This window comes from Suncus etruscus, chromosome 15 (genome assembly GCF_024139225.1).
Source record: "Suncus etruscus isolate mSunEtr1 chromosome 15, mSunEtr1.pri.cur, whole genome shotgun sequence".
Lineage (NCBI taxonomy): Eukaryota > Metazoa > Chordata > Mammalia > Eulipotyphla > Soricidae > Suncus > Suncus etruscus.
The window spans coordinates 60,752,326-60,765,342 of record NC_064862.1 but is presented as its reverse complement, the minus strand read 5'-3'; the positions used below and the strand labels follow the sequence as shown (position 1 = coordinate 60,765,342).

The following is a 13,017-nucleotide window of genomic DNA, read 5'->3' as shown; positions in this document are numbered from 1 at the left end:
GAAGCTTTAGTGAAAGGCCCTTAGGTATCAGCATCCTACTGTCATGTCCACTTTGAGAATGTGGCTGATGACCCTCAACAGCTCTGGGCTCTGCATTCATCACTTCACAGTGGAACAGCTGGACTGAGTGACGGCAGAAGGCACAGGAGAGCAGAGCCCAAGCCTGACCGGTCTGGGTTCTGGGCTCCCAGCACCTATCGAAAACACAGCCATGGAACCGAGATAAACCCTTTTATTTATTTATGCTTCTCCATTTTGTTTAAAACAACAACAACAATCACCTTGATAGGACTGAAAAGTCTCCCCCTCCCCCAACCCATCCAGGGTTGGGGGTAGTTAATGAGGAAATGCCCCCCTGGGGGGGGCTAACAAGGGAGGTGATGGGCCCGGCTCTTACTCAGGGCACGGGTGCTTGTAGTGTATAAACTGGAGGTGACCAGTTTGTAAGCCAGGGCTTACAAGGGTTTGCAAACCTTCTCTTGTACCAATAAACAGGCCCTGGGCCTTCAAGGGTCAGGAAGCAGTGTATATGTGTGGGGCGCCTGCCATTCCTGTATCCAACCTCATACTCTGAGGACTGGGGGGGGGGGGGGGCAAGAGTAGTGAAGAAGGGGGGGCCTCACACAAAGGAGTACTGGTTGTTAATGGCTCTGGGATGGCCCCCTTCTTCTCCATCACCCCCTAGTGGTAGCTGCTGGAGCTGCACCATCAGGGTTCCCCCAGGGACCCCACCAGATCCTGCGTCTCCCTGGGCCTCCGCCGCGCTTGGTGCTATGGCCTCTTCCAATTCAACCACGGGGACCAGCTCAACCACGGGGACCAGCTCTTTCTGGACCCGTCCACTGCCCGCTTTCTCTTTCTCTTGCTTCTCTTTGGCTGTGGCGGCTGTTGTTGCCGCCACTTCTGGCGCCCGCGACGCCTCTTCTGCCCCAGGTTGTGGGGGATCTGTCCATGACGGGGGTCGTGGGGGCCGGAGTGGGTCAGAGGTGCTCGATTCTGGACAGGAATGGCAAAAAAGACCAGCTGATGGTGGACAGAGGCGAAGGTGCGTAGCAACTGCCCCTTCTCTCGGCCCCAGGAGCCAGGTCCTATCTCCCCCACATGCCGTGGCCTGAAGCACCCCCCCATGAAAGATGGCTCATGGGGAGTAGTGAGAGGAGGACCACACTTACACACAGTCACTCGTTCCGAAGGGCATGAGGGTGGAGGAGGCATCGGGGTAGCATCTGTCTCCCTCGCACACCCCAACATGGCTCCCGGCCTGCTCCCGGCCTGGGGGAGGGGGCAATGTGGGGACAGATGGGACGATGGGGCAGGGAAAAGGGAGAGATCAGACAGGGACATCAGACATCATGGAAGGAGGCAGGGGTCAGACGAGCATCCCCAGGAGGGCAGGCTCGAGGCCAGGCCAAGATGGGGCAGACAGGCCAGAGGATGCTTCAGGAGACAGACGATGGCACAGAGGGACGGATGGAATGGGAATGCGCCCACCCGGTTCCACTCCTCCCTGGCTCCAGTCAGAAGCCCTGGGCCTTCCTGTGTCTTCTCCATGGCCTCAAACACCCCACCACACTGGGGCCTGCTCAGTGCCGCCCCCCACCAGGCCTTTCCTCGCCACCCCCCGCCTCGTCTTTCTGGCACACACACCTCCTCGCTGCTGGGGTGCACGGGCACCTCCTCCCCTGCGGACCTGCTCTGCTCACCCTGCTGCCGCTGGGAGGATACAACATAGCTGACCAGGACCACGTCACTGGGGCCCCCGGATTCCAGGGGGATGGGGTGCACCCGGAAGTGCTCGAGCATATCGAAAATGGACTGGAACCACAGGTGCTGCACCCGGCAGTGACCCTCCTCATTCAGAGACAAGCGCAGGTGCTAGGTGGAGAAGAAGGAGGGTTTGAGGTGGGAGCTCCCGTGGACTGCTCAGTGTCCCCAGCTAGATGGGACTCAGAGGTGGAGCCCGGCTCACCTTGGCCTTGCCCTGGAAGTTGAAGGTGAGGACGTATTCACCCCTCCTCGTCTCACTCTGCCGAACCAGGAACACCCCGTGGGAGCTGGTGCCTCCCGCCAGCACCAGCTGAGCGGCCTTGAGTCGAGAGAGCATGCCGTGGAACCAAGGGTACCCTGAGAGGGGCTGGTCCCCCTCACCTCCCTCCGACTCCCCCTGGAACGGGAATGACCCTTCAGGAAGGAGAGGGAGGGAAAGCGGATTAGGGAAGCCAAGTCCCTCCCGACGCGGAGAGGGGCTCCAGAGAGACCCCCGGGGCCTGGAGACAGACCCTCCCCGCGCCCCACCCCGGTACCTGTGGCTGTCTCCGGGGTGTCCAGGGGTGGGTAGGGGGCTGAGAGGGGATGTATTGTCCCAGCAGGGGGTCCCTCCTCAATAGGGATGCGAGGGGGCAGTTCTGGGGGCAGCAGTTCCATTGAGTCAAAGTGGGAGGCAGCAATGGAGGCAGAACTGGGGGAGATGGATGCGGAGGGGCGGTCTGAGAGGCCCCCGTAGGCTCCTGGGGGAGAGGGGGAGGCAGAATTGAGGAAGAAGGCGCAGGGGTGGGGAGGCGCAACTTGTCTGGCTCCGCCTATGGACCCCCCCCCCCCTTGCCAGTTGCAGACTGAGCATAGAGGTGCCTTAGCCCTGTGGCTCACAGGTAGAAATTACAGCTACTGTCACAAAAGCCAGGGAGGCCCCAAACATTCTCACTTTAAGAGAAATCTTTGTTGGCCTATAAGACTAGGCCCCCTACTTGGATCAGAGATCTGCCTCACTAAAATTGCACCCTAATCCACGTCTTCATCTCCATCTTCACAGCGATTTGTACTCATGTGTGTGGCCCCTCTGCCCCTGTGTCTACCCCATCTTCTTGGTCTCTGGGGCTAGACCCTGCATTACCTCCACTGCACCTTGTCTTATCTCTCATCTTTGAGTGCTAGTCCTGCCTACTCTGGCGTCCCCAACTCTCCTCTTTTAGAGGCCACTGGCTATTCAGAGCTCCACTCTGTTTGGGGGCCACGTTCAGGGAGACACAGTGCTGGCAGTTTAAGGGTCCAACCCAAGGCTCTAATATGCACAACTACCTTCCTTCCTGCTGAGCCATGTCCCAGCCCACTCACCAGGAGTCTAGGAGATATAACAGACAACTCTATTCTCCCACCTAGGGCCAGGAGGGAATGAGGCTATCCCTAAAGGCACTATCTGTAGGAGAGGCTGCCAGTCAAGGGCAGAGAGCAAAGGTCCAGCCTATCATTTCTACCCTGCCCTGCCTGCAAAAGCCTAGAAGCCAGGGCTTACAAGGCTCTATCTAGGGCCCGGAGAGATAGCACAGCGGCGTTTGCCTTGCAAGCAGCCGATCCAGGACCAAAGGTGGTTGGTTCGAATCCCGGTGTCCCATATGGTCCCCCGTGCCTGCCAGGAGCTATTTCTGAGCAGACAGCCAGGAGTAACCCCTGAGCACCGCCGGGTGTGACCCAAAAACCAAAAAGAAACCAAAAACAAAAAACAAAACAAAACAAAAAAAAAAACAAGGCTCTATCTAGCCTGGAGAACGCACCATGCCACTGCTCACTTGAAGGATACAACCTCAGCCTGACAGCCACACCCCAGAAAGTGAAATGAGGGCTCCAAGTAGAGGGTAGAGTAAGTCTGAAAGGTGGAGCAGAAGCCAAGGAGATCCATCTAAAGGTACCACACTAACATGTGAACACTTCAGAGCAAAACAGTAGTGGCTGGAGTACAGCAGGTGGGGTCCTTGCCTTGCACACACAAGGGATTTAATTCCCTGTGCACTGCCAGGAGTAATTCCTGAGCATTGCTGGGTGTGCCACCCCCCAAAAATAAAGCCAAACAGAATCCACCAAGTGTTCTGGAAGCTGGGGAAGATACTCTTCCTCTCCCTTCCACTCTATTCCAGACATCTAGGAATGTGGATGGAGTTGGCTTTAAGAGTGGCTAGAGCAATAGCCCAGTGGGAGGCCATATGCCTTACATGTGGCTAATCTTGGTTTGATCCTGGCATCCCTTATGGTCGCCCAAGCCCACCAGGAAAGATTTCTGAGTGCATGGCCTGGAATAACCCAAGTACTACCAGATGTTTCCCCCCTCAAAAAAGAGAGTGACTGAAGAGATAATACAGCAGTTGAGAGCTGGCCTTGTACATAACTGACCAGGGTTTGATCTCCACATTCCATATGATCCTCTGTGCATCACCAGGAATAATTCCTAAATGTAGGACCAGGAGTAAACTCTGAGCACTATCAGATGTGGCCCCAAAACAAACAAGAGTGGCAAGAGAGGGGGCCAGAAATAGCATGGAGGTAAGGCATTTGCCTTGCATGTAGAAGGATGGTGGTTTGAATCCTGGCATCCCATATGGTCCCCTGACCTTGCCAGGAGTGATTTCTTAGCATAGAGCCAGAAGTAACCCCTGAGCGCTGCCTGGTATGTCCCAAAAACCAAAAATCAAAAAAAAAAACAAACAAAAAAAAGTGACAAGAGACAATAGAAAAAAATTAAGTAAAAAAATTTAATAAATCTAATGGCTCTGTCAGTAAAAGAAAAAGTAGTATGAGAAGGTCAAGGCTATTATAAGGTGGGTAGGGCACTTGCCTTGCAAGTGACCAACTTAGGTTAGATTCCCCAGCACTCCACTGGTCCCCCAAATCCACCAAGAGTAATCCCTGAGCACAGGAAAACAAAAAACAAATGGCAAAGAAGGTGGTACCAAGGGCCTGACATGGCCAACAGTGGCCTGGCACAATGGGTGAACATGGAGGGCCTGGGGACAGCTGAGATGAATGGACAGGGCCCTTACCCTGTGATAGGCGGTCACTGCTCTCGCTGGGGCCCAGCAACAAGTCCTGGCTGGGCAGACTCTCGGAGTGGTTCATGCAGGGCAGCTCCATGCTGTCTGGATTCTCCCTTGGCAGAAATGAGGGCACAGGTGCCAGTGGGAGTGTCATGGGGCGGGGACTAGGAACAGGGCAGGGTCTGCAGAAAGAGGGAATATGGTGCCAGGGGATGCAGCAGGGGCTGCCCCTGGCACTAGTGCTTCTGTGGGTCACGTGGGCTCCTCACCCTGGACTCAGGCACTCCTGAATGTCAGCCACCCAGGCCTTCACATGCAGTGCGCCGGCGGTCTCCAGGATGTATTCCGAGGGGCCTTCCACCTACGGGCAAGAGGAGGCCCATAGGCTGCTTCCAAGCCCCAAGGCCTTCCTCAGCCCCCTCTCCTGATGGAAAGATAGAGCCCGAACACAGGGCGGGAATGGGCTGGACCTGTGCTTACCTTAACCACAAAGGTGTTCTCACGGTCTGGCATCTCCAGTGCTGTGGTGGCACGAACATCTGTGATGGCCGAGCAGGGGATGCTGAGACGGGGCCGAGATGCCTGTGGGGCATGGGGGAAGAGGAGACATGAGATACCCGTGGGGGATGCATAGAGAACCCCCTCTAGCTTCACTAACTTCACTAACTTTCTGCATCCACTAACCAACTCAAGCCAGGCTGGCTCGGTAGCACTCAGAGGGCTGGAGCCCAGGGCTGCTACTTGGCATGGCAAGAAGCTCGGAGCAACACCAGGTGTGGCCCAAACCCAAAGGGAAAAAAGCAAGATAGGCATCCAGGAAAGAGGAGCAAAGGGGTGGAGAATATGCAAGAGTTCCAGGTTTGATTCCTCTAACTCCCTCTTCCTGTGGGTGGGGGGAAACAGCAAAGGAAGCTGCCCACATGGGAAGGTGACCTCCCCACACCCATGTCCTGCAAGGCCGAGGTTACAGTCTGGCCCTCACGTCCCCACCAGCTCACCTTTGGTGGGACAAAGAACTCCAGTCGGCTTCCTCCTCCTCCTCCTCCTTCACTCCGAAGCAGTAAGCGACACTTCTGCCACTGAGGCTGCCCACTGCCACCCGAGGTGGGTCCGGCTGCCCCTCCAACCCGGCCCATTCCAGCTGGGTCAGGGGCTGCCTCTTCGGCCCCCATAAAACTCAACAGCTCTTCCCGCTGCACCACCCCTGCGGTATCCTTCAAGGGCCCCCCACCCCGACTGAGTCTCAGCCTCTCGAACCGGTGAGTCCATCTGTCCCCCAGGGTTACGCCGTCACTAACCAGTCCCCTGCCAATGACCCCAGTGCCCCCAGAAGAGTTGGAATTGCTATTTCCCCCTAAGACTGGGGGGCCTGATGAGGTCTCCAGGGGCCCAGCTGGGGAGGGGGGATCACTGGCTCCCCGCCACTGTAGGATGCCGCGGACAGAACCACGGACGGAGCGTCCCACTGAGCGCAGGGAGAAGCGCTTCTTTAGCTTCGGCTTCGAGGAGGTGGTAGAAGAAACCAAGGAAGGGAGCGGGCCGGCTAGGTCCTCAGAAGACCGAGAAGGGCCCAACACGCCTGCTCGGCAGCTCTCAAGGGCCAGCTCAGGAGGAGGGCTCTCAGCCCCTGGGCTCAGGACTGGAGGCGACAGGGAGCCAGATGCCCTGGCCACCTCGGCTTCAAAGTGCTGCAGGAAGAGCTCGGCGAAACGGCGGGAGAAGGCAGCCTCGGCGCCTGGGCCAGCGTACTGAGGGTGCGAGGCCAGGTAGAGGCGGAAACGGCGGGCGAAGTCCAGGGCTGCAGCCCGGGCATGAGACTCGCAGAATTCCCTCCAGCTTGGGGGAGGCGGTGGTGGCAATGGGGGTGGGGAGGGGGAGGCCCCATCCTCCGGGGAAGGGACACCATTCATGGTGGTCCCCAGGAGGTGGAGCAGGGGAGCCTATGGGAAGGAACAGCAAAGAGGGAAGCAACCAGAAGACACGGGGACAGCGGCAGCAGCTGCAGAGGGAAGAGAGGCACAGATTCCGCGTCACTACCGGGATGGCCATGGGCACTGGTCCCCCCAACCCCCAGGTTCAACCTACTCCTCTACCCCAGTGTGGCCCTCGCTCTGAGTCTTCTGGGACAGGAAGAGGAAGCTGGCTCCAAGGCAGGAGTACATGCTTGACACATGCCCAGTGCCTGCATGATTCCCTCCATCCCCCTGCACCTCCAGGCCTGGGCAGCATCATGCAGCTGGTGCACAGTAGGGCAAAGAACAGCCACGTGTGATTTGCGTGGTCCCAGACAGCAGCCCAAGGCCTGGTAAAAAGTAGTCAAAGGCCTTTTCCACTGCTCTTCTCTTCAGGAGTGCCTGGGCTGGTCTTATCATTTCCCCCAAGAAACCAGGATTTCAGTGGCTGAGCCCAAGGAGAAGAAAGTTTCACTAAGCCAAGCCAGACTGCCCAAGGCACTATCCTCTGCTCCAGGGTCTCTCTCTGTTCCAGCACAGGGGCTCCAGACACCCTGCTTCATGCACCGTGTAAGCCCAGGCCACGGGTGGGGGTTGGGGGGGCAAATTATTAGGCGAATAAATGGTGGGTATCTGGGAACAGCACTTGCCCAAACACTGGGGAAAGCACCTGCAGAAAGGAGTCCGGATGGGCCCGGAGAGATAGCACAGCGGCGTTTGCCTTGCAAGCAGCCAATCCAGGACCAAAGGTAGTTGGTTCGAATCCCGGGGTCCCATATGGTCCCCCGTGCCTGCCAGGAGCTATTTCTGAGCAGACAGCCAGGAGTAACCCCTGAGCAACGCCGGGTGTGGCCCAAAATCCAAAAAAAAAAAAAAAAAAAAAAAAAAAGAAAGGAGTCCGGAGCTCTTGGTAGTGGTGAAGCACAGCAATAAGGAGACCGGGGGTACCAATTCCAATTTGTTCCTGCCCTCCCGTCTCCCGGGGCTGTGCCTGCCTGGTTCTGGGCTCAATCCCAGGGAAATGCCTGCTTGCCACCTATCTATCAGCAGTGGGATCTGGAGCACGTTCTATTTTAGCAATCAGCCTTGTTTTCAACTCCCTAAAGTAGGATAACGATCCCGGACCTCAACCATGCAGAGGATGAAGTGAACCATGTCGGCACATGCGGTCACACAGCAGGTGACGCCACCGCCAGCAATGGGCTCGTTTTCTAGAAGACAAAGTGGAGCAAGGAGGAACCTTTCCAGTTTTACAGGAGAAGCCCGCAGGGCCCGAGCATCTCCCCAAGATCACACGGGGACCAGAGCGAATGTCCCGGCACCCAAGGCACCCTGGCCTTAAGAGCTGCACCGTGGGCGCCCTCCCTCCGGGGTCGGATCTGATCCCTACCCTCCGCGAGGCTCCACACGGCCACTCCACACCGACTTGACAGCGCTCGAAAACTCAAGAGTCATGGAGCACGGGGGAAGCGAGCCAGGTCGTGCGGTGCGGCCAGAGCCGAGGCACCTCGCTCGCTCACCCCGGCCCGCCCGCCCAAGCTGTGCAGGCCCGCCGAGCCCCGCGGATCCTGAGACGCTGACTCAGTTTGTCCTCTGCCTGGCAGGACCCAGACACCCTTCCGACCCCCGGGTGGCCTGTCGCGGTGCTGTAAGTTCCCGGAGGGCAGGTGGAGAGGGCAAGCGCGACCCCCGGCCCGGCCCGGAGAGACCCACTCCGACCCGACCCTACTGCCCGTCCATCCCCAGGGGCCAGCAGCTCCGCGGGGGCAGCCCTGGCGCGGCACTCGGCGGGCCCAGCGCCCCACGACCGCTCCCACCCGGGCTGCCTGGACAGGGGGGTTCCGGTTCCGGTCCCACCTGCATCTCGGTCCCCGCGGTTAGCTCCGGCAGCGGCGGCGGCTGCAGCTCCCGCTCCCGGCCTGGCCCCCTCGCAGCTCGGTCCCGGGTCGCTTCTGCGCAGGCGCCGGGACCCCTCTCCTCCGTCACCGGAGGAAGCGACCACAGAGAGGAGGGCCGCCACACTCCTACTTTGGCGCCGACCCGTGAGAGCGAGGAGGCACAGTCCAGACGGCGCCGTGATTTCTCCAGTGCCCGTTAAAAAAGATCTGGAGGAGAGAAAGGGCTGGAGCCCTTCAGCGCGTCCGCCCCGGGGAAAATCAGGACAAACGAGGCGAAATGAACCCTAGAGAAGCCACTCTTAGGGGATAGAGTCGCAACCTCCTTGAAGGCTAGAGTCGCCCCGGCTCCTGGAAACCAGCGAGTGAAGGCTTTTTTTTTTTTGAAGGGCCCGCTGCAGCCTAGAGTGTCCGACTTGGTTCTTGCGGACACCGCCCCCAAGGAGCTGGGCGGGAGAGACCCGGGTGACCTTGGTGAGGCCTTGGGAGGAGGAGGCGGAGGCTGAACTTACGACCTTGACTAAGCTCTAAGGGGCTGGAGGTTCCCGGAGGTCCCAACACCTGGATGGGATAGAAAGGAAGATGGAGGGTTGGAGGTTGGGGCTGGGAGCAGACAGAAATTATAGTTTGGGGTTCCTGTGGGATATCTGGAGGCAGGTCGGGAGGAAATGGTGAGGATCGTGCAACCAGGAGCTTGATGAGACTGTTCGCTTCAATCGACTTGGGCAACTGAAAAATCCGAAATAAATCAAGCAGCTACAGAAACTAGATACCTAGCGACATCATGAACCTCTGATCGCGGCCAGGCCCTGCTTTCGCGTGGCAGTTGGGCTTTAGCCCTTTGATTATTTCCCTATCTGCCCACAGACTGTGCTTGGTGGCAAAACAACTTTTCACAGCTCCAAAGAGTCTTGATAACTCCCAACTGTAATGGCGTTCCAGTTCACTGGACTTGAGCCAGTTCACTTGGACCAAGTGCTGCACTATCCCAGAACGCAGAACAAAACAAGCAAAACCTGCTCCGATTCATGGCCAGGGTAGAGGCTGCCGATGAAGCTGACTGGATGGGCAGGAGCTCTTAAGTCTACTACCACCAGCTCATACATGGTCTCTTAAGTTCTGCAGTGCCATCGTTGTCCATTCATTGCCCCAGTTCAGCAGGTCAATGGAACATGCCCCTCACATCAAGGAGAGAAGCAGCTGATGAAAACAGGGGGAGGATCTGTTGACAAGTATCTCTAAAGTGTCCAATCAGATTTACTACAATCACTGAACTGTCCTATACAGGAACTGTCCAAGGTGATGGCTACTAGTCCACGGGGCTGTCAGGCACTTGAGATGCAGAGAGAAAAGCACTGAATCCATCTTTTGGGGGACTACAACCTGGCAATGCCCAGGGTTACTCCTGGCAGTGCTGGAGGAAAGACCATATGGGATACCAGGGATTGAACCTGGATCAGTCACATGCAAAGAAGATCCTTAACTACTCTCCAGCCCCCCAAAGCACTGAATCTTGAAAACCCTTATTTCTTTTTTGGTTTTTTGTATCACACCCATTTGATGCTCAGGGGTTACTCCTGGCTAAGCGCTCAGAAATCGTCCCTGGCTTGGGGGGACCATATGGGACGCTGGGGGATGGAACCGTGGTCCTTCCTTGGCTAGCGCTTGCAAGGCAGACACCTTACCTCTAGCGCCACCTCTCCAGCCCCTTATTTCTTATATGTTCTAGAGGGGTAACACATTGGTGGTCATGGGCTACACCTGGTGAGGTTCAAGGGACCATGTTCAGTGGATGGAACATTCCAGTCTCTGGTCTGCAAAGCATATGCTCTAACCTTGGAGCTATTTTCCTAGCTCTCGTTATAATTCGAAGTGGCACTGACCTTGCTGATAAAGTAAACATGTTTGTAGCCCTGGGTTTGATACCCAGAATTTTACTTACACAACAAAAATAATAATAAAAAAATAGTTGGGCTTTAGGGCCAGAGCGATAGCACTGCAGGTAGGACATTTGCCTTCCACACAGCTGACCCAGGTTTGATTCCTGGCATCCCATACGGTCCCCCAAGCCTGCCAGGAGTGATTTCTTAGTGTGACCCAGGAGTAACACCTGAGCATCACAGAGTGTGGCTCAAAAATACAAATTAAATAAAATCAAAAATAGCTGGGCCGGGGGACTGGAGAGATAGCACAGCTTTGCCCTGCACATAGCCAACCAGGATGGATGGTGGTTTGATTCCCGGCATCCCATATGATCCCCTGAGCCTGCCAGGGGTGATCTCTGAGAACAGAGCCAGGAGTAAACCCTGAGTGCCGCCAGCTGTGGCCCAAAACCAGGAAAAAAAAAAAAGGCTGGGCCAAACAGCTCAGTAAACTGAATGTAGGTCTTGCATGCACGTTCAATCCCTAGTGTCTCAGTCCCTGTGCACTGCTGGCTATGGCCCTATTCCCCACGCCCACCCCCATACACAATTAAAATAGTTACACATAGGGACAGGAGAGGTGGCACTAGAGGTAAGGCATCTGTCTTACAAGCGCTAGCCTAGGACGGATGGAGGTTCGATCCCCTGGCGTCCCATATGGTCCCCCCAAGCCAGGGGTGATTTCTGAGTGCATAGCCAGGAGAAACTCCTGAGTGTCAAATGGGTGTGCTCCCCCCTCCCCCCCCCAAAAAAAGCTACACATAGCTAGTAACTATTGTATTATGAGCATCCAGGAAGTATCTAAGCAAGCAGTTTTGGGTGCTGGAGTGATAGCACAGTGGGTAGGGGGTTATTCCTGGCTATGCGCTCAGAAATAATTCCTGGTTTGGGGGGCCATATGGGACGCTGAGGATTGAAACGCGGTCCATCCTGGGTCAGCCACGTGCAAGCAAATGGCCTACAAATGTGCTGTCGCTCCAGCCCCCAGGAGTGATTTCTTTTTTTTTTTTTTTTTTTTGGTTTTTGGGCCACACCCGGCGGTGCTCAGGGGTTACTCCTGGCTGTCTGCTCAGAAATAGCTCCTGGCAGACACGGGGGGGGGGGGACCATATGGGACACCGGGATTCGAACCAACCACCTTTGGTCCTGGATCGGCTGCTTGCAAGGCAAACGCCGCTGTGCTATCTCTCCGGGCCCCAGGAGTGATTTCTAAGCACAGAGCCAGGAGTAACCCCTGAGCATGGCTGGGTGTGGCAAACAACAACAAAAGCAGTTTGATGGTAATCAGGCATGAGTAGTGGTTGAAGTGTGGACACAAGAATGATTCTGGTGACCGGAGCAGTGGCGCAGGTAGGGCGTTTGCTTGCACACACTAACCAAGGACGGAACACGTTTCAATCCTCCAGTATCCCATATGGTCCCTCAAGCCAGGGGCAATTTCTGAGCACTTAGCCGAGAGTAATCTGAGTGTCACTGAGTGTGGCCCAAAAAACAAAACCAAGAATGATTCTGCTCATGGAGAGAAGGTGGCTTGGGACAAAATTCTGAACAAATATTTAGCTGTAGGCAAAGAATGAAATAGGAAGTGTTGAGATGATGTCTTGGGTCAGATTCCCAGAAGCAAATCCCGATATGAAGATTTCTGGCTCGCAAGATATACTATCAAGAGAAATGAGCAAGGAAGTGGGAAGGAAAGGAAGCAAGCTTGTGATCACAAGTGGCAGGAATTCATCCTCTTTTCAGGGCACTGAGGAGGGAAATCAGAACTTGGATCTATCCATAAACAATGGAGCTGGGTATTTCATGTAGCAACATCTGCCAGCCAGTCATGGTGGGCTGTTCCTAGCGATGTTGTGTGCCAGGCACTTCATCTGGACAAAGCCTTCAGTGCCTTGACATGTGTGGAAAGGAAAACATGTACTGAAGATGAAGACCAAGGGGACCAGGGAGTAAGTAGTGCCAAATAAGCATCTCTCTGTCGGTCTGTCTGTCTGTCTGTCTGTCTCTCTCTCTCTCTCTCTCTCTCTCTCTCTCTCACACACACACACACACACACACATACACACACACGAAAAAGGGATTCAGGAGATGACTCAAAAGGCTACAGTACATGCTTTGCATGCAAGAGCCCCAATTAGAGCTCCAGTGCTGCCTGGTTCCTTGAAAACTGCCCCAGATCTGGCTCTCACACAAGGGGAGTTCCGTGGTGTCTAAAGAAAACAGCGATGACTCCAGTTTCTGGGTTATATTGGTCTGTGATTTGGAAAAGGGTAATAGAAGCAATGACAGTGAACTGAGGAGTGAACAAGGATCAGGAAGAGAGGCTGAATATCCTTATGTAGTAGGGTGGTAGCTTATGAAAGTGGAAAAGTTCGCTAGTTTGCACCATGAAGAAGAGGTGACTATGAGGTTGGAAGTTGAAGGGACAAGAAGGCAGCAGAGAGGA

At 55.7% G+C, this 13,017-nt stretch overlaps 1 protein-coding gene across 5 annotated transcripts; it reads right to left on the bottom strand.

Moving 5' to 3' along the window:
* Positions 1-444: 444 nt before the first annotated feature.
* Positions 445-8,719, bottom strand: SH2B1 (SH2B adaptor protein 1). Of its 5 annotated transcripts, none has more exons than XM_049787800.1 (9): positions 8,612-8,719; positions 5,801-6,801; positions 5,283-5,384; positions 5,072-5,163; positions 4,809-4,984; positions 2,304-2,507; positions 1,970-2,181; positions 1,704-1,875; positions 445-996 (listed from the first exon to the last, which is right to left on the bottom strand). In XM_049787800.1, the coding sequence occupies exons 2-9, from the start codon at positions 6,710-6,712 to the stop codon at positions 620-622; spliced, it is 2,247 nt and encodes a 748-aa protein (XP_049643757.1). In that variant the 5' UTR covers positions 6,713-6,801; positions 8,612-8,719; the 3' UTR covers positions 445-619. The 5 variants fall into 5 exon arrangements, with proteins under 5 accessions (XP_049643757.1, XP_049643756.1, XP_049643758.1 ...); XM_049787803.1 differs by lacking the exon at positions 8,612-8,719 and adding an exon at positions 1,173-1,272 and having other exon boundaries at positions 832-996; positions 5,801-7,365; XM_049787802.1 differs by lacking the exon at positions 8,612-8,719 and adding an exon at positions 1,173-1,272 and having other exon boundaries at positions 864-996; positions 1,648-1,875; positions 5,801-7,365.
* Positions 8,720-13,017: the final 4,298 nt, after the last annotated feature.

What these genes read in the sequence shown, in the direction of transcription:
- SH2B1 (XM_049787800.1), bottom strand. Translation starts at nt 6,712, where the DNA reads ATGAATGGTGTCCCTTCCCCGGAGGATGGGGCCTCCCCCTCCCCACCC. An exon ending in CAGGAGTGCCTGAGTCCAGG is followed by an intron (nt 4,985 to 5,071) that starts GTGAGGAGCCCA and finishes CTCTTTCTGCAG; the next exon opens with ACCCTGCCCTGTTCCTAGTC. An exon ending in CAGTGACCGCCTATCACAGG is followed by an intron (nt 2,508 to 4,808) that starts GTAAGGGCCCTG and finishes CCTCTCCCCCAG; the next exon opens with GAGCCTACGGGGGCCTCTCA.